The sequence below is a fragment of the Pyxicephalus adspersus genome, chromosome 7, assembly GCF_032062135.1.
Source record: "Pyxicephalus adspersus chromosome 7, UCB_Pads_2.0, whole genome shotgun sequence".
Taxonomy (NCBI): Eukaryota; Metazoa; Chordata; class Amphibia; order Anura; family Pyxicephalidae; genus Pyxicephalus; species Pyxicephalus adspersus.
The window spans coordinates 68,333,628-68,361,303 of record NC_092864.1 but is presented as its reverse complement, the minus strand read 5'-3'; the positions used below and the strand labels follow the sequence as shown (position 1 = coordinate 68,361,303).

The window sequence follows — 27,676 nt, the reverse complement described above, 5'->3', positions numbered from 1 at the left end:
ATCACTAATGCTGCAGCACATGCAGTTAGGACACCACAGGCCTGATTTATTAAAGCTCTCCAAGACTGGAGAGAATACACTTTCATCAGTGAAGCTGGGTGATCCAGAAAACCTGGAATGGATCTGGTCCAGGTTTTAAAACATTTTCTATCAAATAGCAAATTACTTTTAAGAAAACCATTCCAGGTCTGATGGATCACCCAGCTTCACTGATGAAATAGTATCCTCCCCAGCCTTGGAGAGTGTTAATAAATTGGGCCACATGTCTTCATAATGTAATTTTTTTGGGGCTATTCAAGTTTTAGCAAGTTTTGCTCACCTAACTTTAAAAAATTGTGAATCAGGCAGGTCATTATTGAGGGACAAGCGATGTCCCTTCTTCATTAATCATCCTTACCTTCATGCCCGGCATTCTCAAGTTATCATGCCAGCCCAGTCAATCAAGATTGGCAAAGGTTGCAGTTACAAAGAGAAGACGGAACAAGATATCAGCAAGTATAGAATATAGTTTAGCAGGGATTATTTCTGTTTAAGGACTTTTATACAGTATACAGCTAATCAGGGTTTGCATGAAAAAAGTTTTTCAGAAATCAAAGTTTAAATTTTTATTATCTAAAAACCTGACTTTTAAAAACAAAATAAAAATGTCAAAATGGTTGCTCTGTGGTCCTGTAATTATACAAATCAGGCACTCATATGGCATTTTTTTTAGCTAGGCAGAGCTACAAAAGAAAGAAAGATAAAAATAAAGGGTGACAGTCTGTGATATACAGGAAAACCCACAGGGGTAATTTGCACCAGTCATGTCATTTTGCCAAGAAGGCAGTCTGGGCTGCTAGACAGAACTTACTAACGTGAGGGGCCGCTAGCCCTCTAAAACACTTCTGCTAAAACGTAATGCTATGGGAAACTCTTATCCTTTTCAAATTTAAAATATACCTAACTTAATAAACTATTTACTGGTTTCGTCGTCCATTGCCCGTAGATCTGCCAGGATGGTCATTCGGACGGTGGGACTGTACACACGCCAGATTCTCGTCCAATATTGGCCGAGTGTGTACGTAGCCAAAATCACAGTATCTTCATGAGGCTGAAGGTAAGGCATAAAATGCTACATAAGGCAAAAGCATACCAGGGACAAAATGGAGACCATGACAACATTAAAAAGGTGTGTGAGGTGGGGAAGTGTTTAAAGAAGTCAGACGCAATAAAGTTTAGAAAAGAAGAGGGAGCTGAATAAAGCTTCAAAATATAGTACCGGAATTCCTTGAGAATTTTGGGTTGTCATCAGGGTATTATTTCCACTTCTATGGAAATGCCTGGGTTCCAAAAAACAAAGTTGATCAACCAGGGGAGAATCCACCTTGTTGCCCTTGATGTAAATTTTTTTTTATTACAGCCCAGCGCAGCTACTACTCCACCATATCTGTAACACATTGGTTTAAATCAATAAGTGGCCTTAATAGCTGGTGACAGAGAGGAATTTAATGCTTGGTTGGTTAAATAAAAGTTGGACTCCATACCTGCTCTTGTTGGCAGTGGGAGGCAAGTTGAATAAGAGTTGCCCCCTCATTACAGCTTTAAAGACACCAAGAGAACTTTAGGATTAGAGAAAGCGGGGCTTGAATCACAAAATATTTCGAAGCCAGACAACATAACCTTTCCACATCCTCTTAGAGGAAAGCTAGGAGTATTTCAGAGCCCAGGACCACTGAAAAGAGGAGGCAAGGAGAAGAAGGAGAGGGAAATATACACAGAAGTCACAGCTGGAAGAAACACCTTAGATATGAAGGAATGTGTTATTCACATGATTTGAAATTTAAAGTGAATATTCAGTTTATTGAGTGAAGATGATGGCTACATTTACTTTGTCTATCTTTTTTTAAAATCTCATTGTATTTGTTTGTTACTAAGAATCTCATGTTATGGACAGCTTGTAGTTCCTGTTTTCAGCATACATTCTCTTTATTTTAATATAAGTAAAAATATTTAACTAGTGATATCTCTGCAACTGTGAAAAACATCTTTGTGTTAAATGTTGTGTTATAGTAAAAGGAAACCATAATCTTGTTTTCCAAAACCTCACTTGTTCCTCTTTTGTAGAACATTATTGCTTGCAGATTTGCAGACAATTTATTTAACAATGTAAGCTTTAGACCATGCATAGTTGTCCATTCATCCATTAATATGAATGGTGGCCTCCTGCACTTCAATAATAGAATGTTAAGACAATTAAGTTTTGTAATACTAAAAAATCTACATAGCTAGTATTTGGCAACCATAAAACATTCAAAGGGCAGTCCTTCTAACCAGGGTTCCGCCAGAGGTTAGGAGTTCCTGAAACTGTGGCTAATTGATTGTCAATTTGTTCTGGGACCAACACCACTTGGTAGAGCCAGTTGCATGACTCCAATGATGTTTGTAGTTGTCTATATAGGTGTTATAGCCACCCTTGTAGGGGAGCATTCTTTCCACTGACCTAAAAGACATTGTTTTTAGCAGGGGTTTCTCAAGACCTGAAAACTTTTTTAAGAGATCCTCAGGGCTAAAAAGATTGAGAAAGGCTGTTCTAGTGTGAGAACTGAGAATCTGCTGGTCAACCAATGGTGGGAGGGCAGAACTAAAAATTACTTCTAATAGTTCTATAGCAATGGACCTTATGTTCAAATATCGAGCAAAAACAGAAAATCTGTATAAAGTATGACTAGTGGGTCAGAACCTGAGCAGTAAAGTTTTCTATATATGGCTACCAATTGAGTGGTTCTGTACATTAGTTATAGCATCAGACTGTGTATACCATATTGATTTGGTTTTCTTTTCATAATCTTGTTACTGGGTTTAAATATACAGGGTGCCATGTTTATTATTTTTTTTTTATTATTTACCGATGTACCAGCCATTTATAGGGGTGACTATGCTACTGCTTAAAGCGGAACTTTAGTTCTACAAAAATGAAAATTGTGATCGGACGGGTTCATTATTGCAGAAGGGACCATTCTTCACAAAATCACACTTTCTGACTGCTGCCTTCTTTTAGGAATTGGCTAAGTTGTGCCCGCAAAGCTCAGCATATGAGATGTCCCCCAGGGCTGCCTGGACTGAATAAACTCCCGTGGACATGTGCGGGAATTACTTCATTCTGGCCCAGCCAAACAACATAGCCAAGAGATTGCTTGTCCTGTCTGCAATAAAAGACCTGCCTGATCATATTTTTTTTTTTAAGATTTTATTCCACTTTTAGTATTTGTTAGTCTAGGGTTTCTGAAAATAAAAATGCTTTGAACAAAAGTCAAGTGTGTGCAGCCACAAGCCAATCCTAATAGGAATATGGGTTCCACCATATTATTCCTTTATCTTCTATATATTCTCATTCACTAATCTTGCACATGCAAATCATGCAAATCTGACTTCACTATCTGCATGCTTGTTTGACTTTATAACTCTCCTGTACGTTTGCATTCCTAGTCTCTATGCTCTGGTATAATACATTGTCAGTTCTGTGGTGTAAGATTCCAGTAACCCCCAGTTTGTGTTCCAGAGTGTGGTTGGAAACATACAGATACTGATCAGTATGAGTGGGTTTAAGCAGACTTCAGTATCCAAGTTTCCATTTCTTTGATGCATAGTACACCACCATACTAAGAACCTTACAAAATGTATATATTATATATATGTATTATTATATCATATTATGTGGGGTGATTACCAGGCTGTATATTGTGAAGTTATGCTGGGTAATATTCAGTTATTTAACAATATAAACAAGGCATCCACAGCATCACTCTTTATTTCTATTCAATTGCAAACCAAGCAGGTTACAGTTTTTGTCTTCCTAAGTAATCGGTAGTGCTCAGTGGCTTGTCTAAAAGTTACAGAAAATCTTCTTCATGTTTTGGTATTCCGGGTCCCCTGAACTTTTAGGTTCAGGATTCCCAGGGAAAACGGTGATGTAGTGGCTCAGGCTCATGTGGTCAGATGTGAAAGTTCCTCAGCAGGTTGAAGCTCTTTGAGATGAAACTACTAAGGAAAGGATATACACTATGGGCCTGATTTATTAAAGCTCTCCAAGGCTGGAGAGAATACACTACTAATCAGTGAAGCTGGGTGATCCAGCAAACCTGGAATGGCATTCTTCTAAGTTATTTGCTAGCAAATGTTTTGAATCCTGGACCAGATCCATTCCAGCTTTGCTGGATCACCCAGCTTCACTGATGAATGTGTATCCTCTCCAGCCTCTCCACTGAAAAGGGTAGCCTACTCCAATGGAGGGAATGTTAACTGAACTGAGAACTGAATCAATTTCACGTTGAGTTGAAAATAAAATCCCTAGACCAAACATGGAAAAATTCTGAGATATTCATTTCGCTCCACATCACAAGAGCACCTGGGAAAATGACTGCTTTATAAATAGACCCCTTTTTGTGGTGACAAATTCAGAACAGGAGATGTGCAGGAAGGAAGCACAGAGTGAATGAAGCAGAGGCAAGCAGAACATTGAACATTGTGCATTCAAGCAAGAAGAAGAGACAATAAGAGCATATCACACTGTAGATGTATAGTACTAAGGTTCAGGGCACACAAAGTAACTGCTTTTTTTAGTAGTAATCAAGAAAAAATAATAATTTTGCCAAGGCACAATTTACATACCTAGAGGTTTGCCATAAGGTAGCCAATCTTTAATTTTTGAGTACAGGTCCACTTTAAATTGCTTGGAGCACATTTCTTTTTGCAGTGTGGAAATGTGACAACGTTCATTACAATTAAAGCAACCAATAGGATTCTCTCTATAAATCTTCACAGTTGTTCAATATAGATTATCTATAGAATGTATTGCTAATAAAAGAAACCCAATGCTTTCTTTCTCTAATTACAATACTTGGAGAACACACGAGTCTAGCAGGCCAGCCCTTAATTTTAGGAAGTAGAAAAAGGGTTCATATCACAACCGGAGGTAAAACTACACAGTGCTACAATTCTTGTTACCTGGATAATTGACTTGGAAAGTTTAATATTTATTTATGCCATGGAGCCCCTGAGAAACCTATATCTCCCATTTATTGTATCTTTTCTGTCTACAAGGACATTTTTCAAATCTTTCAAAGCACAGTTTTTTTTAATGTTTTTAGCTAATTATATATTTGTTGTCTGCTTTGTAGCTTTGTTTCAATTTTAGAGGCTATATGTTTCTCTTTATTGTTGTTGTTGTTATTATTATTATTATTTCTATTATTATTAATAATAATAATAACATATTTTTTGTTGAGCCTGGAATATTATTAATATTTTTATACAGTATTTATATAGCATCAACCTAATATGCAACAAAGTCCATAGTCATGTCACTAGCTGTCCCTCAAAAGGAGCTCACAATCTAATGTCCCTACTATAGTCATATGTCTTCTATACAGTTTAAGACCAATTTGGGCCAAAATTAGAGAACCCGGAGGAAATCCACGCAAACACTGCAAGAACCTGCAAACTCCATGCAGATAGAGTCCTAGCCAAAATTCTAACCTGGGACCTAGCGCTTCAAAGGACAGAATGCTAACCACTGAGCCACTGTGCTGCCCAATTTATCGTACTACAAAACATAAAGAAAGCTGTTTTTTTTGTGGCTTTAAAATGTACAGTAACTACACTACTGTACCTTCAGGATATTTATATGACAACATCCTCTGCCTTCAACCCCCCTCCCTAGACCTTACGTTTGCCTGTCTCTATGTTCGGCTTGCTCCTACTTTCTGCTCATATAAAAGAGCGCTGGAAATCCATTTTTTCAAACTTCCCTACCCATCTTCTTGTCTTTTGAAACTGTCACTACTTCCCATCACTCCATATCTCCCATCCTATTGTGTGATACTTCCCCCATCTACTAGATTGTAAGCTCTTCGGGGCAGGTCCTTTCCTCCTCCTGTGTCACTGTCTGTATTCATCTGTCGTTTGCCACCCTATTTAATGTACAGCGCTGCGTAATATGTTGGAGATATATAAATCCTGTTTATTATTAATAATAATAATATTAATATTATTCAGAATGCCATTGAAATATTAGAATTTGAGCAGTGGCTCAGCAGGAAAGACTTTTGGCAAGAGACCAGTTGATTTAGTTAATATATTGCTGGATCAGGAACATGTGAACCTGAAAGGTGCACTAACTTCTTATACGAGGGGGTGCTGAGAAGTTCCTGGCTTTGTCCCCTTTCAGATGAAATAGGAAAATGAGTGTGGGGGCATATGACAGCCTAATATCTTAGTATGTAACTGTGCAAATATCAGGTCTTTGCCATTCTTAAAACAGTTTTTTCTTTTAGTGAGAAGCTGTGATGGCAGAGGCACAAACAAGTTTTATAAAAGAGCGCTGGAAATCCATTTTTTCAAACTTCCCTACCCATCTTCTTGTCTTTTGAAACTGTCACTACTTCCCATCACTCCATATCTCCCATCCTATTGTGTGATACTTCCCCCATCTACTAGATTGTAAGCTCTTAGGGGCAGGTCCTCTCCTCCTCCTGTGTCACTGTCTGTATTCATCTGTCGTTTGCCACCCTATTTAATGTACAGCGCTGCGTAATATGTTGGCGCTATATAAATCCTGTTTATTATTATTAATAATAATATTAATAATAATAATAATAATATTATTCAGAATGCCATTGAAATATTAGAATTTGAGAAGTGGCTCAGCAGAAAAGACTTTTGGCAAGAGACCAGTTGATTTAGTTAATATATTGCTGGATCAGGAACATGTGAACCTGAAAGGTGCACTAACTTCTTATACAAGGGGTGCTGAGAAGTTCCTGGCTTTGTCCCCTTTCAGATGAAATAGGAAAATGAGTGTGGGGGCATATGACAGCCTAATATCTTAGTATGTAATTCTGCAAATATCAGGTCTTTGCGATTCTTAAAACTGCGATTCTTTATCAGGAAGGGGGCAAAGCCAGAATCTTCTCAGCCCCCCCTCGTATTTATATACAATATATATAGCCAACCAACCTCGGGAAGAGTAACAGCTGGTTTATCAATACCAAGCTGGCCGGGTGTCTGTGGACTGGCCTGGAGTTTTTCTCTGAAATTAGTAAATGTAAAATCTCTTTCCATACTCATATTTCGAAGATAAACTCATATAGGAGTAAAAGTTTGGAGTGTTCAATGGCTTAACACAAAATAAGTAGTCTGGGGTCTGTTGTACGGAACGTGAAATGTATAACTTCACATTTGCTGTTACTCCCTTTTAATTTTATAGGTTATTAGTGGAACACTGAACAAGGTTTGATCAATTACTTACCATTGTACCTACTGTATTTTTCATTGATTTTTTTTACTTTGTTAGGATTAACATAATGCAGCATCTACTTCCCTATTGTGTGCCCAATATGTAAATGTAACTGTCACACTGACACGGCTATTTGTATACCACGTTAACCTACCCAGCCAGAAATAATAATCCATCAGATGATTCATATCTACATTCTGGCCATATCACATGCAAATCTTTATATGCGTGTAACGTAATGTCATGGACTCCTTAAAGCAAAGTATAATATTATTAGAGGTCTTAGCTATGAAAATGGATCACATTAGAAAGATTGTCTGAAAATGAATTCTGATCATCCTGTGCTAGAAAGGAGTTTCTATGCTAGGACAGACAGAATGTAGAAATCATCAGAAATTTGTACTCCGCTATAAACACTTTATGAAATGCATTGTGTTTTTTTTTTACTATTACTATTATTCCTATTACAATTTACTCTAAAACTGTCCAATAACCCCTTTTTTGTAAAAACTTTAAATGAAATTATGAGTACTTTTGTAGTTATAAACTTTATTTAATACCATTGCTGTTGCTTTATATATATTTTTAAGCCATGCTCCTCGTCTTTCATTAGTGACAGACATTGAAACTGATGGTATTTCAGAATTGCCAGGCATTGCATAGGCATTGTGACCTATCAGATTATTCCTTTGGATTAAAAAATGAAATCTGATTGGTCACTGTGACCCCTTTTAATATTATTATTACACAGTATTTATGTAGCGCCATCATATTACGCAGCGCTGTACAAAGTAGATAGTCGTATGCCTTCAATATTCTCCAATCCTTTTTTTAAGTCAGGTATCTCTTTTGATACCAGAGTTTCGCCTGTTAAGGATGGGGACTGTCTGTGAAAACAAGGGTCAATCGCTAGTAGCCTGACACTATGGAAAATGTGCTCCTGTTAGCAATATTTACACTCTGCTGATTGTAGCACAGTATTGGTGACTATACTGACTTCATATTGGCATATTACAATCACTGTAAAGCACAAATCAAACTGGGAGAGAGAGAAGCATCACAATGACCCAGCCATTAGTGCTGCAATGTTCATGTGCTAACAAGCATCAAGCTATTAGGAGGAGTGTGAGAGAAATGAGCTTATCAGCTTACTGCTTCTCCTTTCACTGTCCAGTCATATCAAGACCTGTCAGTGTTAGTTAACTGCAGAAAAGCAAATCAGGTTTCTGCTGTACCAGACAGGGATGTGCAATGTTGTAGAGCTGTATAAGTCTCAGCACAGAATAGATAGAACAATATATCCTTTAGGGGGTAAAACAACTTTCTTATTTGTCATATATCTGTTATTAAGCTGTTTGTCTGGAGTTCAACATTAAGAAAACAGTCTCCTGTATTTTTTCAATTTGCCTTTAAAGTTATTTATAAAAAGATTTCTATGTCCTTTTAATGAGTGTTAGTATTAAATAAAACAAGTCGATTCCCTGTTATTTTGTACCCATTCTTTCCTAATTATATTTCATGTTCTCTGAATATTTCTTATCTAGTTTCCTTTTTTTTCCAAAAAATATTTCTTCAGACTTTCAGATTTTAGAGGTTTTGCCATGGTGGTATATTTTTTTTAGGATATTTTGTAGTGAGCACTGGAGCATATAGAAAAGAGGATAAGTGAAAGGGCCGCATGATACGGAGAAAGGGGGATTGTGGAGGGCAAAGGGTTAACAAGGAGGGGTGGAGGAAGGTAGCGAAGGATTGGGTATGGTGAAGAAGTAAGGTAAGGGACAAAAAAGTGTAAGCGCGGGGGTGCAGTAAGGTGGTAATTTGTGAAAAGAAAGAGTGGAAAAAGGTCAAGCGGTTGGAGCGGGTTAAGGTCCATGAGGTGGTTGATGTTATGGAAGGGGTAGAAAACCATCACAGGTATGGTGTTCCTCAAGAATGTGTTAAGTATTGTTACCCTAGTTAGGAAGGAAAGAAATGGACGGTGGAACAGATTATAGCTGTCCCCGAGGCAGAATATAGCGGCTGGGGCCCCGGTTCCAAAAAGAGTGGGTTACTAAGGAATATAAGTTGCTGTTCTATCGGGACCTCATAGACCTTGACCCAGTAATGTAGGTAAAAGGACTGTCAATAAAATAATAATGCTGATCATGTTACTATTGTTATTTAAAGAAAAGAAGTTGTTGTAAATAAAGCGGTCAACATGGCCAAAATTTTAATCCAAAGGTGGTGTGTGGCTATTCATTAAAAAATGTGTTTGGGGGGGAAAAAGGAAAGAAAGCTCGGAGGAACCCAACATCTTTCTGATCTTGTATTTCACATATTACTGTCCTGTACTATGCTATCCTATATGGTATATTTATGTACAAGCTGTTATCAGTTCTCCAGTGTATGTGCCACAGAACAGGCACCATGGAATGTCACACTGCAGATGTTGACCCGCCATGTTCTATTACCATTCCATCCTTGGTGTCAGGAAGTCAGCATAGGTGTCAAACTTTTGAATACCACAGATGTAAGTGTGAACTGTCAAAGTGCTGTGGTAGGGATGTTAATATGTAATAATAGGAAGACAAATGGTCTTTTAGGTCCCCATCCCTTTTTTCAAAAATGTCTTCTATTTTAACAAAGAAGGCCTCCTTTACTATTCTTCAAATTAGTTCTCCTTTATGTAAAAAATATGCACCTCATTGTCACGGAAAGATTGTTCCTTTTCTTTTATATGTATGAAAGCTGCAGAATCCTGTCCTGTAGGGTTTGCTCCCCTATGTTGCACCATTTGTGTTTTAACACTTTCCTGCATATACCACGTTACTTTGCTTGTGCTCCAGTGTTGGGTTTTTTGGATCTATAAACTTCTGTCTCGGGATGTTGGTGGGCTTAAAAAACCTGGCATGTGATGTTTGTTATAAAGCTTGTTTTCCAGTTACATACAGGTTAACTATATCACTCTGTGTTTTCTACTTCTCACCTCGTTTGATAGTCCTGAATTTTTCTTGACCTTATGGATGTTTTACAAAAACCAAGTCTGGGAAGCCACAAAACTTCAATGCATTCCTGAGATGTGTTCCTTGCCTCCATGTGTGTTGTCATTATCTCCGCTCGAAGTTGCAGAGTTCTAATTACCCCAGTTTATGTTCTGGTGGGTGGTGGAAATCAAAAAGCTACTTGGTAGCTACTTGTCCAAAATTGCCAAAATATTCAAATCACCCCCTTCCTTGACTTATAATATGCAATTGAAACAATAATTTATGTGTATTTTTGATTTTTTTTGTCCACTTAGTTTATGTGTTCATGAAAATTTATTCCAGGTTTGCTGGATCACCCAGCTTTACTGATGAAGGTGTATCCTCTCCAGCCTTGGATAGCTGTAATAAATCAGGCCCAATGACTTGGTGTTATTCGCCTGAAAGAGTTTGTCTCTCTTCTCTCCCTCCTCCATGTACAAGTTAGCTACAATTAGAGATCCAGCTGATACAGCCATGGTTTTGTCTGTAGACGTTATTCTTGTACTGGAAAAAGATGGAGTTAACACAAAGCAAAGAGGATACTTGGTCTGGCTACCGGGCTGTGTGACTGGCAAGAGTCCTATCATATTTTAGATGTTTTCTTACAGTCTCAATAGACGCTGCAGTTGGTATACAAATGTAAGAGATGTGAAATCACAGGTAACCATTGTATCTTCTGGTTCATACTTTGCTTAACAAATTACTTTTTGAATATGATGTACCATGTTTCCAACTAAGGGTGATGTCCACTAGCCAAATATTTTTCACCATTATATGTAAGTTTTTGCTGTTGACAATTGGTCTGAAAGGGGCGCCTTCATTATGTATCTTGGAGAGCATGTATAAGGATGATGTACCTGCCCGGGAACAGAGACACTAGTACAAGGACCAATAAATAGCACTTACCTTTTCTAACTGTTGTAAACAGTGGATCACTTTTTACATGTTACATGTACTGGGGTCCCTCTTTCATTGGATGTATTTCTCCCCTTGTCTGCTGGCAGCATGGTAAGGCTTGGATCACTACTAGGCAAAGTAAGGGCCCTATTCTCTAGTGAGTTGTTCAGCCTTAATGTGGTTGGTATGAATTGAAGATTGTGTGGCTGCAACAATGTCTACAACACGAAACATTGGGTTGCCACAGCAAAGTTTAGTCTCTTTGTCTGAGAGGTTCTTTATCCGGTTATTCCTACTGATTTGGACGGTTTGACTTCCATCCTTCCTATTTCAGGTGAATGTTGACTGTTCTGCCGAACCATTGCAGTCTGTCTTAGGCTAGGTACACAAGTGCAATAATTATCGTTTGAAAATGAACAATCAATGAATATTCCCGATTATTGTGAACAATCGTATTTTGCACATATTCTGTACATGCTGTAACAATACGATTGTTCAAATATAATCCACCAGTAAAGTATACACGCTAGATACGATCATTCAAACGATGCAGGAAGTGACATGTACAGGAGAAAGTGTATCACAAAACCATCCATGATCACTGAACGACACACAATAGATTACGAACGATCGTCGCCCAACCAGATCTGCCATGACGATCGTTCTTTTCCAATAAGATTCCTCGTTCATTGGCGTCGTTGTGCACTTTTTTGTTAACAATTGTCGAACGATCTGTCGTGGATCGTTCGTCACAAACTAAATTATTGCACATGTGTATGCAGCCCTAGCATGTTGTGCTACTCTAACTCCTTCTATAAAAACATTCATTCTTTCTATGTCTTAGGAGGTATTGTTGATACCAATCTCTGTTTGAGTTCATCATGATTGGATGAAGGTCTTTGTGCTGTGTGGATATAAAAACTATTTGGTCAAACTGATGAAGTAGCTTGGAAAGCTGAGAAACATTTTCAATATTACCAGAACAAGTCCAGCATCAGAGGAAGCTGCCATTTTTGTCACCGACTCCATGGTGGACTTCTGGAAGGACAGTGACCCTCTTTGGCCATTGGATGACCACTGATGCACAAGAGATGAAATTTCACCAATAACTGGCCCGGTACTGTCTACTATACAGAGTAGAGCTAAAACAAAAAGTCACCAGGATCCAGGGATTTATATTTTTGGCATTGCATGTCTGTCTTGTCAATGAGTACTACCTCCTGGTGACTTTTATTTTTTTGAGTTCAGGTCTACTTTAACATGAAGTTCTAACACAATTTTAGGCATCCCTGATTGGCGGGGCTGACCCTTTTCAGATACAAATTCCTCTGTCCCTCTTTGCTCATGCAAGAACTTTAAAGCACCTGCAAAAGCCTAGAAGAGCAGTTAGAAAATGATTGAAAACAGACCCCTTCAGTACCATGCTAACTGTTTTATGCAAGCAGTTTTATTGGGCATACTGCTTTAAAAATTATTACAAATATCACTAGTTTAAAGTCTAGTCATGACATTAAAATGCACCTCAATCTTAAAATTTTAGGCACGGTGGCTCAAGAGGTTAGCACTCTGGCCTTTGCAGCACTAGGTCACAGGTTGGAATCTCGGCCAGGACACTATCTGCATGGAGTTTGCAGGTTCCCCCCATGTTTGTGTGGGTTTCCTCCGGGTACTCTGGTTTCCTCCCACAAACCAAAAACATGGAGTTGAGTTAATTGGCCTTCGTTCAAAAATTGACCTTAGACCAGTGGTCGCCAACCTTTTGGACGTCACGGACCCCTAATTTCATTGACTTTGGACTTGAGTCACTCAAAGGTGAAAAAACTTGATGTGATGTCATAGTGCCAGAACTCCCCCACTCCCCCACTCTCCCATCGCAGGTCTAAGTGGGCAGGTTGGGGGGGTTGTGTCCATACAGGGGACATGGTCCATGGCTCTGGCCAGTGCGACCCCCCCAGTGGGGTCCTTCTCCTGACATTTCTGAAGCCATAGGAAGTGGATAATAGCCAGGCAATAAAGTTTCTATTTCTCTTCTTTACTTTAATTAATGGTGTTTCAGTCCAATTAATGTCCTTTTATTGTTTTTTTTCTCCAGAATAAATCATAATGGATAATGAAAGTGAAATTTTGAAGAATGATGAAAATGAAATATGGGAGAACATTGAATCCAATAGGCACATGCTTAGCCGCTACATAAATCCTGCAAAGTTAACACCCTACTTACGTCAATGTAAGGTCATTGATGAACAAGATGAGGAAGAAGTTCTCAACTCTCTTTTGTTCCTATCTAGGACAACCCGTACAGGTAAATTCAGCAACAGTATACCTAGGTATACCCAGTCCCTGAGGGATCTGTTCACAGTCATTAAAATGATAATTGCATATGTTTTTTTGGCATTGTGCTTTACTTAATAAAAGTAACATTTATAATAGTTATCACACATATAAGTGACATTATTAATTAGGTTCAGTCTAGTCTTACAGGGTCTGCATATTTGTTTACCCAAGAATTTCATAACTTTCACTTAAGAAAATTTTAATTTGATTTTAGATAATGTTTAATAAGAAAAAATATGTAAATTTTGTGGCAAAAGTTGGGTGAACCTGTGGTCAAAACAAAAAAAAGACAATTATTCAATAGGAATCTTAAATCCGAAATGCAAGGACGGGTTAAGGACATGCTTTCCTTCCCACATGCCAATAAATTCTACAGAAAATTTTTTAAAACAATGTAGTTAAAATATAATAAATACACTTTTCTTTCTCCTTGGTTCTTCCAATGGTGATTAGACAAGGGTAACATCATTCTATTTTTATAATATTCCTTACTTACTTCAATAATTTGGAAACAGCAAATTCATAGGATAAAGGAAAATTGATATAACACAGCAGAAGACAACATAAAGAGATCAATTAGTTTTCAACAAGGAAGTAAAAAAAAAAAAAACATAAAAAGAACAATAAGAATACTCATAAATTACTCACTTGTACTAATAGTTCTATAAGTATACTCAATTAACAATAAACAGTGGTGGATAAAACAAATCCTGACTGTAGAAGGGGCGATATCTTTCTTGTATGTTTGAAACATGATATGAAACATGCTGAAACATAGATTTAATAAATAAGGGTTTACATGCACTTTATGTGGAAATTTACAGTCTAGAAAGAAATGTAAGATAATACCTTAATTTTAATATATATATATATGTATACATACACAGGGCGACTTTTGGATATCCTTCACACGAAAGGACAACGAGGTAATATTGTGTTTTTGGAAAGTCTGGAATTTTACTACCCAGAACTCTACAAACTGGTAACAGGAAAAGAACCAACAAGAAGATTTTCAACTATAGTTGGTAAGTAAGATTTGTTAATAGAAAGGAATATTAATAATAATGGAATAGTAAAATGCTATTGTATAGGTTGTAGACCACCAGGTGTCCTCTGACATTCTTGCCATGGAATGCATGCATAACTGGAGTGAAAGTAATATCTAGTTTTGTTTTACCCTTCGAGAAATGAATACTGAGCCTCAGATCTATGTCACATTCATCAACATGCTAGCACTGTGGGAAGATGCAAGTTTTGTTAGCATTATCAATAAATCATGCCTTTCTAGAACTCCTGGCTCCTTCTCTGACGTTTGTACAGCTCTTTTTATCTATGTTGATCATGCCTATAACTATCACCCCATGCAGTGTCCGTGATTGCCCAAGAGTGCCAAACTTTTAGTTAAAGGGCATATCACCGCTTGTGCCAGCTTACACCTCTCCTTCCCCTACTGCAAAAATTGCCAGCAAAAGATGACAACATGCCATATTGGCAGCCAAATCACTTTGATTGGCCTCATCATGTGTTCTGGACTTATAGTAGGGTTCCCCAACAGAAGGATCACAATCTACTAGTAGAACGCAAAGGCAACGCAAGTAGACCGCAGAGCCTTGTCTTTCATAAATAAACTCTACCGTGCACAGGAGGTATTAGGTCCAAGTTTTTATTGTTGGTGGATTATTTTGACTTGACTTGATTTTAAAAGTAGCTTGCAAGCCAAAAAAGTGTGGGCACCCCTGACTTATAGCAACCTATTGTCTTTTGTTAGTAATTATCAACCTCTGATATTTCAGGAGAGCTCCACTTCTCAACAGGTGTACATTATGTTGTGTATTTATTTTCTATAGCCATTTAAATCAACGATTTAACCATATGGGTAAAGCAACCATAAATAAATATCTCTTCTGTTCTTATGAACTTTAGTCGGTCATTCTAATACTGCTATCTAAGTGATGCCTGTCATAAGAAAAATAACTGAGTTTCCATTGCAGGCATCCTTCTGAACATGCTAAATTCTAGCCTGACTTTGAAATAATTGAAGCCGAAGGCTAAGCATGATAGATGGGTATCTAACATTTTGTAGGACAGGTATCATTTAGCACTTTATGAATTATTACTTCTTAATAAAAATGAATGCTAATAATATTTCGTGGAGAACTTCAATAAAGGTAATTGTTGTCTAACAACAATACTTAAAGGGTAGCTGTAGCCCATATTGTTTTAGGAGTTTATAGAGTAGTGAATAGTTAAGCCCCTGGCAGGTTTTGGTTTTATTTTTCAGATTGGTTTTCATCTTTGGCCCATTAAGAAGGTTTATTTTTTTGGATATACAACTGAAAGTGAAAGAAAATCTCTTTAAGACCGTTGTCATTAGAGTGTGTGTCTCCAGTTGGAAGATTACCCCTCATCTTCTGGTAAACAGGTTTCTGGATGAACTGGTTAGAGTAACAGATTCAGGGCTGTGAATGCAGAAAGCTGTGGCCAGGGGTGACGGGTAGGTGCTGATTGAGAAGCTACTAAAATATGTGAATCAGCAGTGACAATGCCGATAGCCACAACCTCTGCAACATTGTCTCGTCTCACGCAGCTACAGCCTACATCAGAGTGGCAACTCAGCTAAAGATTCAGGATCGGTGCAGCATTGTTGCCACACCATCCCATAAGCCTACATTAGATATTCTTCACTATCAGGATCAACAGCTACTGTCTTTGTGGGGGAACTAAGTCAATTTCCAAGACCCTTATAATTAGGTGCTGCATTATATATATTGTACAGGACCACAGGGATGGGTCCTGGAGAAAAGATAGATTTCTCCTTTATATAGAGCATAGGTTCTATTACAAAAGTATATTCTGGGAAGGAGGCCAGAATTAGTAGAGAACAACTCTGCATAGGTTGCTGTTTTAGTTTGGCACAGGGCTCTGGGGTGGGAAGGAAGATAGTGGGTGGGCATTCTCATTCTATCCAGGTGCACACCTGAGTTTGGCTACAGCCATACAATAGGTGTGACTATAAGTAGCACAGGTATGCTGTTAGGCTTGGGAAGTGGAATGGCAGCAGGTAGGCTGTATGGGAGCTCTGCGGAGGAGCTGTGTTTCCCTTGATTGAAAGAACTCTATACTTTCTTACAAGATGATGTTTTGGTGATGGTAGGTCATAATTCTACTTTAATATTCACATTAAATGCATTAATTTATATTGCTGTGTGTTCCACTTATTGCAATCAATTCTTTTTGTAAACGTGCTATGCTAATAACTTTAAACATCTGATAGATAGTGGTTACAGGCTGTACACATTGGGCCTGATTTATTAAAGCTCTTCAAGGCGTTCATCAGTGAGGCTGGGTGATGATGGTAACTTTTGTAATAGAAATCTGGTGTCAGTTTGATAATCAGAGTATTCTTTCTGTTTTAGTTGAAGAAGGACATGAAGCTCTCACACAGTTTTTAATGAATGAGGTCATCAAGCTTCAGCAGCAGTTAAAAACCAAAGAAGTTCAGAAATGTGAACTAGTAGCTAACTCCCGGCAGCTTGAGGATGAAAGGAAGCAACTGAAACTTGTCAACTTGGAGCTGTTAACATTTCAGGAACGCTACAACAAAATGAAAGAGGAACGAAATAACTGTAATGATGAGTTAATTAAAGTGAAGGATGAAAATTATAATATAGCAATGAGGTATGCTCAACTCAGTGAGGAGAAGAACATGGCTGTTATGAGAAGTCGAGATCTGCAACTTGAGGTGACATTATATGTGTTTTGTTGGAATCTATAACAAAAACAGCATTTCTAATGTGTTGTAGTGTTGAAGGCCATCTTTTTACTGGATAACACCCTGCAGCTGGTGTGTATCCAGTAAATATATTGGATGGACATAGAAATATATCTAGTATTGTATACAGGAGAATAATTGACATTCTTTGTCCTTATCTTGTGCCCCCACTGCCACAAACTGACAGCCAAGATCTACCCATTTGTTTCCTAAAGTACCAAATTCATCACAATTAAGAACTATATTACCCTATATACTTGAGTATAAACTGAGCTTTTTGACAGGAAAATGCCATTAGAAAAACAATCTTGGTTTATACTCAGGTGATACCTAGTGGCATGTTCTGGAACTGCATTTGTCTCTGGTTTGACAGATCAGAGCTGTCAAAGACAAGCTGTTTGTAACACACTTTACATGATGCCCCAGCTCCATCTACTGGTGACCAACAAGAATGTAGAAAAGATCATTTAAGAGCAAATAAACCATTAGCACAAACTCAGACCTACAAAATACAGGCTGAGCCCATGATATTTTTTTTTATGTTTTGTCCCTTTTAAATAAATACACACCCTGGATTTATTTACTCACATCATTTTTATTGGCATTTTTGTTGATTACTGTTTTGAATGTTAGCAGTGATGACTGCATTTTGGGCCCTAGGTTTTTTACTTGGCTAAATTCCAAAAACTACCTAAAACTTTTAAACCTTAACATTAGCCTCACCTAATGAGGTGCAATGTAACTATTTAGTTTCATCATAGTTAAAGAAAGATTTTTATTTTTTTTAGCATTAAATGGTAGTAAATAAACATTTGTAAACAACCTCACCAAGTGTTGTAACAGAAACATTATTTTGCAGCTCTCTTTATAAAGGGAATACACTAAATATAGTCAAACAATTCAAAATCCACCACAAACTACTGTTTTTTTCTGTTATCATTCTACAACATAAAACATCCATCACAGAGTTAGTTTTTTGGATTCTTAGGCTGTGTTGTCTTTCCCCTACACATCTAATATTATAAAAAATGTTGTGGACATTTCAGTAATTCAGTTTGTAATTGAGGTTATCAATGTTTATATATATATATATATATATATATATATATATATATATATATATAATTTATATGATAAATATCCCTTTTTCTAAATACTTCTTAAGTCAGTTAGTACAGTGGTAGTCTCTTGTCTACTGGCATTATTCATCCCTCGCCTTCCCACTGCCTCCTATTTACAGTATGATATGATGAAAATAAAATGTGACACATTCCATCAACATTTTGTCATTTAAACCCGCAGCAGGACAGTACCCTTTAAAACATACTGTCATTATTTGTACACTGTCTTTAATTATATTTGGTCTTCTGAAGGCAAATTCTTAATTATGGTAATTAGTGGAGATTATGAAAATTAGTGGAGATTTATGTTTTGAAAAAAAATTTACAAATTCAAAAACTTTTTGTGAATCATTGTTTAGCTGTAGCAGTACATTTATCTATGCAGCCTGGATCTCACTTCCCTTTTTGTTTCCTGTTATCATATTGAAGTTGTGACTACAAGTCTCATCCTTCCTTATGTAGACACATGGTGTTCACTGTAATATAGAGATGATGGGAAATGTATTTTAAAATAAAATTTTCTTCCTGCTTTGGGTGTCTCATGGTCACATCTGATTGATTTTCCCAATGGCTGAATTCAGAAAATAAATGTAATGCAGCGTAGAATCACATTTGGCCCATGAAACAGATATCCTGTCTATTACTTTGTTTCTATACACGGTTTTTAATCATTTTTCAACCGATTGCTATACAATTTGCCTATTCAATTTTGGGTTTTGTTAGGCTTTACCTAAAGACAGATTTATGGATTTTGTTTAGGTTTCCTCAGTCTATCAAATAAACCTTGATTGTGCATTTATACATAAAAACTAGGTGTAACAAATAATGAGGTTAGTGGTATTATACAAACTTAATAGGAATCCAAATTTACTAATTTGCTACACTTAATTTACACCACACTTCTGTTTGAATATCCATTAGGTCTTTATATAGAGAGTCCTATAAGCAATGGAGAGACTGATGTCTCAGGTACTTGTTGACCCGTTTCTGGGTTTAACCCCGTACTTCATTGATGACAGTCTTTGTGTATCACCATTGAAGTTTAGCACCAGTGGAATCTTGGTTCCAAAATGATCTTTAATTAGAGATCTATACAAATAAATACTGTATTGTAAATCTTCAGTCACGTAATTGTTCTAATCTCTTTTCTTGAATGCAGATTGATCGTCTGAAACATCATTTAAATAAAGTGGAAGAAGAGTGTAAATTGGAAAGAAACCAGTCCCTTAAACTGAAAAATGATATAGAGAATCGTCCAAAAAGGGAGCAGATGATGGAACTTGAACGTGAAAATGAAATGCTAAAAATAAAGATACAAGAGTTTCAGTCAATGATTCAGGTAAAATCCACAACCTCGCAATCACACGTCCAGAGTGGAATGTCTGAATATGAAAAATAGGCTCGTTTTTGGAAACATGAAATTCTATTGGTTTTTTTTTTAGATGAATACAGATATTCCATTATTTTATTTAAATGTTTTCCCTTTTTAACACTTTCATTTTATTGAGCTTGAAACAGTGTAACCAGTTGTTTATAGCTGCTGTTGAAATCTGCATATTTTTAACTCACCTTAGAATCAAGAAACATTAATGTACATGAACTGCAGGAACTGGTGGAGTCGGTCTCTCTTCTATTGGACACCATCACTTCCCCTTACATTTTGTAATGTAGGTCATGTAGATGGGTAAACACAACATTTTGGCTGAACATGCTAATAAAAAAGTACAGCAAAATATAACGGGTAACTATGCTGTTGATGAAAGTATGATGTCCTAAGGCCAAATTGTTGACGTTGGCTAAATGCCTTTGATAGACTCTGCTTATGTATTATATTCCATTGTCCTAAGGGTGGAAGTCCCAGTCTGCCAGATTCTGATAAAGCTATAGTTGATATTCTTGAACATGATCGGAAGGAAGCTCTGGAAGATCGCCATGAATTAGTAAACAGAATATTTAATCTTCAAGAAGAAATACGTCAAGCAGAGGATTTGAGGGACAAGGTAAGAATATTTGGTTAAGCCTTTTCTATTTTTCTCTTATCAATCCTGTACCCTATCTCCACCTCCAAGCTGCCTCTGTACCCGTTGAATGTTTACTTTAAATCTAGCTTTCTCAAGTAGTTCTAGCATCACAGCTGACACCCTTTTGAGATGTTGTGTTTGTGTTTATTTACAGTACCTGGAAGAGAAAGAAGACTTGGAGCTGAAGTGTTCTACACTTTCTAAAGATTGTGAGATGTATAAGCACCGCATGAATACCGTTATGGTGCAGTTAGAGGAAGTAGAGAAAGAACGAGATCAGGTATGTCATCATTGTTCTTATAATGCTGATGACACCTATGACAAATGACATAGAATAGGTATGCACAGCACTAATTCTGAATTGTGGGGGGATAATGAATGGGCAAAGAGGTGTGACACTACATCATGTTAATCGAGTTATGCATTCTTTATATGAACCCTTAGTCTTTACATGTAATTTGTAAAATATGTTTTATACAAAACATATTGCCACAAGAACCTAATTTCCCCTTGCCCCAAAAACAAAGGCCCTCCCCACCAAAGCAACAGTGTTACAGCAATTCAGCACCACTGTGGAATTTGTTGCCTGTATTGAAGACTTAGGTGCGATCTGCTCATCCATCCGGTTGGATCCCTTATCCATTTATATGCAAGTGCAGAATTGAAGTCAGCATCTTTGGTCCTTAGGGCTCAGTAGGACACATATTACCAATTTTGTTACATAATATAAAACATAATTACTGAAAAAAATGTCCAAGAATGGATAATGCTGTGCAGTTAATTTTTTTTATAGTAATCTTTATGTAAAGTAAAACATATTATCCTATCTCTGATATTCTAATAGACATTTTCTCTGGGTATTTTCTCTGTATTGCATTGTAAAAGGCATATCGTTCCCGAGATGAAGCTCAAACTCAGTATTCACAATGTCTAATTGACAAAGATAAGTACAGAAAACAAATTCGAGAGTTGGAGGAGAAGAATGATGAACTTAGAATTGAGATGGTTAGAAAAGAGGCAAGGATTGTCAATCTTGAGTGCAAATTGCGAAGGATGTCAAAGGATGGGATCTTTCTGGACCAGGTACATTGGAAAAGCTGTATATACATAAAAATGTTTTCTTCAGTTAGGTAAAGAAGGACAAAGGGTCAAGGAAAAGAAATGAACCATCATACTATATATATATACATATATACACACATGAATAAATAAAATAGTTGGTTCTTTTTTTTACAAAATGGTGATGATCATAGGTTTTAAATACCAAGAGACAAGATAAGGCAAGAAAGATAGGAGTAGTGTTGATGTTTGAATTTCGGTTCTCCTTATATTCAACAGGATTTGACTTTGCAAATGTGTGTGTAAAAAAAAAAAGTGTTAAAAAAAGAGACTTTAATGTTAAAATAATTTATTGAATGTGTGTGATTTGTGTAACTTTTATTTTTTTACAGGTTATCCCACAATGACAGGATGATTCCCACGGCTGCACAGCCGTGGGAATCCTTCTGTCAGTGTGGGATCCCCGGGCACTAGAGGATAAATGAGTACAAGTCTCCCCATTCATCACCTCTAGTGCTCTGCCCTTTTTTTTTATAATTACAGTACTTTAATTGTCCTCTTTCCTTAATAGAGTTTACCAAGAAATCTCCACATTATGATGTCACCGGGCTCAAAGACTAGTGCTCAGGAGGCTGAGGACTCCTCCGATTCAGTGGGATCTCCTGATGAGAAATATTTCTTTGACAACTGTGAATCAAAGAAGAGGAGGAGGATGAACCTAAAAGGAATTCCCCAAGTGGGTTTGTCAGCCTCCATACTTTTTAACAATAGCTTAGAAATCTTGTTGATCAATAAATGTTTAATAGGCTGTTTTTAAAATATATTTGCAAAAATATCTCTTAAAATAAACACTGGGTTTATTATATAGCATTCACACAATAATCAAATAAATTAAATGTCAGATTAAATGTTCATGACATATGGTCGCCATGTAGTTAGCATATTTGACTTGAACAAGCTCATCAGTTTTATCGTCTTCATGCCCTGTGTATGTATGTGTTAATGAATTTCCTTCTAATGCATGCATTGATTTTTAATTGCATAATCCCAATGCAGAGCAGGAGGTCATTTGATAGCCTCTCTAAACCAACAGCAAAATTCACTTCTACATCTATGGAGGGGTCTAAAGCAGTGGTGTCCAACTTTCTGCAAAGAGGGCCAGATTTGGTGAGATGAAAATGCGTGGGGGCCGACCACTAACCAGGGTGACGTGAGGGATTCAGAATCAGAGTGGGCGTGGTCAGTTCGGGTCCTGCACAGCACACTATAATGACATAGGGTATTCCCTGTGATGACATAGGCTGTGGGGTGCTGGAAATGTAAACACGGGCCGCAATTGGCACCCTGGCCGGTGTTTGGACATGCCTGGTCTAGAACATCTGGAGCAAAACTACAATGCATTTTACAGTATTTATTATAATTTGTACATTTGTGTTTCAGAGATGATAAAATATCAGCACTGTTTGTTAAATGTCACAATCTCCCTAGGTATAGTTCATAGAGCATGCAACGGCTCACCCTGCCAGCAGAAACCTCAGGCTCTTATGGAGTATGGGCCTATTAAATCTTACCAAAGACCTCCAGTCAATGGGCCTGGTTTTTTAAAGCTCAAGATTGGGGAGGATACACTTTCATCAGTGGACCTGGGTGATCCAGCAAACCTGGAATGGATCTGGCCCAGGATTGAAAACATTTACTAACAAATAGCAAATGACTTTAAGGAAACACATTCCAAGTTTGCTGTATCACCCAGGTTTATTGATGAAAGTGTTCCACTGCCTTGGAGAGCTTTAAAAAATCAGGTCCAATGTGTAGATGGCACGCAATGAGGATTCTTTTTTCATTTATGTTCAGATGTCTCAGAAGAGATAAAGTAAGATTCCCTGACCCTAGCCGACCCTGATCCGATTCTAAGATGCTGGAAACAACAAAGTCAGGATAGAGACATTGGACCTGATTTATTCAAGCTCTTCAAGACAGGAGAGGATACACTTTCGTCTTTGAAGCTGGATGATCCCGCAAACCTGGAATGGATCCAGTCCGGGATGCAAAACATTTGCTAGCAAATAGTAAATAATTTGAATAAATCTTTTTCAGGTTTGCTTGATCTCCCAGCTTCACTGATGAAAGTGCATCCTCTCCAGCCCTGGAGAGCTTTAATAAATCAGGGCCGTAGTTTGATCTTTTACAAGAACTTATTTTTTATAACTTGTAACATAACTGTGAATTATGAAACATCCAAACTAATTATTATCTCTGACTGTTTTGCAGATTTTGAGAAAGTCTCCAGTTACCAACAGGCAAAATGTATTTCAAGGTTAGATATAAATCTGGCTATAAATTTGATTTTACCTAAAAACAAGATTTGTGTTACTTTTTATTAGCTGAAATCTTTATTGGAACAGCTTCAGAGGGGTAATAGCAGCTCTGTACTGCTTGCTGTATAATATTTTTCAGTTTGATGCAGTATTTGTACCATAGGTTGTCTATATGCAGGTATTGGAGGTAGTTGATAGGAGTCAGGTTTTTCCTGCCTAAGCCTAAAGCTACGTACACACTTCCAATGGTTCTTGCCCGATAATCGGCTCATGGCTGATATCGGATGAAAATCTGAAGTGTGTACAGCATGCGGCATTTATTGCCCGAACGACCATCCTGGCGGATAAAAGACGATGAATGACGAACGATCGTAATGCAAGTAAAGGGGGTGAGCGCACAGCGAGGTGCTCCATCACATTAGCAGAACGGTGATGTATGTACAGCACTCGTTCATGCATCGGGCAATTATAGTCAATGGAAAGGATCGTGAAGGATCCAATCCAACGACTATAATTGCAAGTGTGTATGCGGCTTAAGACTTTCCCAAGGTTCTAATTCAGATTGGGCTGACATCCATACTGTAATACGGCCAAAGATGTTATCTCACTAAGGAATTCCGGTATTGTGGTATTGCTGCCCTCGCTCAATTCGTGTAGTATTTAGTTATAGGTATACTCCATCCACTGAGGACTTCTTTTTAAATCAATGGAACTTTGAGTTTAGAGCGAAGTCAGTAATGGCAACTCATATTTTTCCATAAGCATAGGTTCACAATCAATGCATGTTACTTTACTCCTTTAATACCATATAAAGCATTTCTGTTGTGCAAAATCTATTCTGCAATAATGAATTGTATTGTTAATATGTTTTTTTTTTCACATTTTCATAAAGCTGCTGAAGATCCGGAAAGCAAAGTAGACTGCATGGATTGTCAAGCAGAGGCAGTGACTCATAGATCTGGATCATTCAGCAATACTCTCAACAGTTCTGATATTCCCAAGATAGTAAGTTAACAATTTCATACATGATTTGCCTTTTTCCTTGTCAAAACCCACTTTACCTTGTTTGTGTAAACAACCAAAACAAAATGTTTATTTGCTGGTAGTACTAACCACTTTTAATGGAAAATAAAGCCAAATTTTTGCATCATGCAGTGTCACCATTTATTGATGATCACTGTCAATTATTCTGAAGCTACATTATGTCTCTTTAATGTAGAAGTTTGGTAAATTCTTGGTAAAGTTTTATGTCATCATTAGTAGGTTTGCAGACTATTTTTACCTTCTTTTTGCCATGTACGTCTTTAACAGTTTACAGCAAACAACATTCAGATCCCTGAACAGCAAGCATTGGGCGGGTGCAAAGAAGCGCAAGCATTTTGCACAACCACTTTTAGATATTTTTTTGTTTCAAACGTTTCTATTGAAGTTTACATTTTGAAAACATACAAATAACAAACAAAAAAAAAAATATACATATCAAGAAAAAAAGTATACAATTTTACATCAAAAACGTGACAGTATCCGCAGAAAAAAATAGGATGGAATGGGGAGGTAAGATCAGGCGGATTATGTGGGATAGGGGGGAAGATAGAATACCTCGATTTTGGATAAAACACTTGGAATATAGGTAGGGGTAGGGATATATTAGGGAGTTATCATGTTGGTGAAATATGGCTATACAAGGGGGTAAATGGTGTTAGATCCACACCCCTAGCACCAAGTAGTAATGTTATGCCGATGGCCATAACGTCTGGAATTGGGGGGATTCTTTGAATCAATCCCAAGCTGACCATGTCATCTTGTATTTTCCCACATGTCCTTATTCTCTCCGAAAAGTTGTTCTATATGCTTTATCTTTTCCAGCTCTGTAAGCCAGTCTCTCATGAAGGGTTTCCACATATTAATATTATTACACAGTATTTATATAGCACCACCATATTACGCAGTGCTGTACAAAGTCAATAGTCGTGACAGTCACTAACTGTCCCTCGAAGAAGCTCACAATCTAATGTCCCTACCATAGTCATGTCATTAATACAATCTAAAGTCAATTTTGAGGGGAAGCCAGTTATCCTTTACTGCATGTTTTTGGAATGTGGGAGGAAACCAGAGTACCCGGAGGAAACCCACGCAGACACGGGGAGAACCTGCAAACTCCATGCAGATAGTGTCCTGGCCGAGATTCGAACCTGGGACCTAACACTGCAAAGGCCAGAGTGCTGACGTCTGAGCCACCATGCTGCATATTATTGGGGGATGTGGCCCTAGCCACTGTAAGAAAGTGAGATATTATTTTTTAATTGCAGCTTAAACGTCCATTGGAATTCAATATGAGCATTTGTAAAAAAAAAAGAATAGAAAAATACAAAACAGTATTTTTATTTAATCTGACAATAGTCAATCAACACAGCAGAGTTAGACTCCATTGTACTCAGTAATTGATGCCTGACATCTGTGCTGACAGGTATGGTTGTTATTCGGCTATGCCGGCACAGATCACTAGAAGAAAAGCTTGGAATTGAAATATTTAAAGCATAAAGAATTAAGTGTTTAAAGCATTTCCAAACATAATACAGTTGGAAATCATAACATGCAGGGCTGTAATGACTATAAAGAGATATAACAGTGTGAGACTTCACTTGTACTTATGACATCTGTAATGTAACTAAATGAAACACCTGGATCAATATGACTAACTAGATATAGAATAAAAACTCACTGTCCTATATACCTAGATCCCAATTCCACCCTAATAATACACCAACTCATAAAAGCTCCTTATGACTGATATTTCACACATTACACTTTCTTTTGCAGTACCCAATAAAAAATCGAAGTCAAAGCATAATGTCCACAACACCTGAACCCCCTGGAAATGACTCTATTGTAAGAAGGAGTAAAGAAGATGTGCCCACATACAGGTGAGAATAATATATCCCATGTGATGTATTGTTATATTTCTATAGGAGTTTCAAACAATAATAAACTTATTTTCTGCATTTCTCTTAATTATTTTTACCAGTCCTGCTGACGAGGACAATGACAGCCTAGAATTAGATGGTAAGTTCTAAAATATATTTTGTGATGTATTATAGGATGAAACATGTTTGAGAATTATACTGTGTATGGTGTCCAATTCTTATTAATAAAGATGAAATGTTACTGATCTGTAGTGTGCAGCTAAAATGTCATCCTGCCTTGCATGGAGTTCAGAGCCTGCACCTGTGGTTGGGTCCATATTGCTGTTTTATTTGGCAACAAATGGCATTGTTTATCCTACAGAATTTCTTGCTCATCTGTTCAGCATGGGACTTTAGCTGCGTACACACATGCAAATATAGTCGTTGGAAAGGATCTTTTACGATCCTTTCCAATGACTAAGGACTGGACGATGCATGAATGAGCGCTGTACATACAGCACCGTTCTGCTCTATGGAGAGAGGAGGGGGAGAATGATGGAGCGGCACCCCACTGTGCTCTCTCCCTCTCCCTCCCCCTTACATTAGGATCGTTCTTCGTCCATCGTCCGTGGATCCGCCAGAACAGTCGTTCAGACGATGGAGGACAGGCACTGTACACACGCTAGATTCTCGTCTGATATCGGCCCTGAGCCAATTATAGGGCAAAAACCATTGGCGTGTGTACATAGTCTAGGTTATTCCTTTGCTGGCTGAAATGCTGTAGAATTTCAATTTTCAGCAAACAAGTGTTAGAACAACACTTTGCTGGTATGTGGAAAAGAAAGTTAGGTTCAACTTTAGTTGTTTTATATTAATCTTCTTTTTAACCAGCAACAACATCATTTAATGTGATATAGGAAATTTACAAACAAGTTACTTGGATAAAAGGTAAAGAATAATGAAAGTAGAAATACAA

The 27,676-nt window shown here is 37.4% G+C and overlaps 1 protein-coding gene across 1 annotated transcript in view; it reads left to right on the top strand.

Moving 5' to 3' along the window:
- Positions 1 to 27,676, top strand: part of CARD11 (caspase recruitment domain family member 11) — a 67,752-nt gene that overhangs the window by 19,374 nt on the left and 20,702 nt on the right. Inside the window, exons 3-14 of the mRNA XM_072418879.1 lie at positions 13,265 to 13,474; positions 14,394 to 14,531; positions 16,923 to 17,248; positions 19,559 to 19,738; positions 20,247 to 20,399; positions 20,575 to 20,700; positions 21,306 to 21,503; positions 22,051 to 22,215; positions 23,751 to 23,796; positions 24,690 to 24,802; positions 26,618 to 26,721; positions 26,823 to 26,860. Coding sequence (XP_072274980.1) covers positions 13,276 to 13,474; positions 14,394 to 14,531; positions 16,923 to 17,248; positions 19,559 to 19,738; positions 20,247 to 20,399; positions 20,575 to 20,700; positions 21,306 to 21,503; positions 22,051 to 22,215; positions 23,751 to 23,796; positions 24,690 to 24,802; positions 26,618 to 26,721; positions 26,823 to 26,860 — 1,786 coding nt within the window. The 5' untranslated portion in view covers positions 13,265 to 13,275. The remainder of the gene's footprint in view (positions 1 to 13,264; positions 13,475 to 14,393; positions 14,532 to 16,922; positions 17,249 to 19,558; positions 19,739 to 20,246; positions 20,400 to 20,574; positions 20,701 to 21,305; positions 21,504 to 22,050; positions 22,216 to 23,750; positions 23,797 to 24,689; positions 24,803 to 26,617; positions 26,722 to 26,822; positions 26,861 to 27,676) is intronic.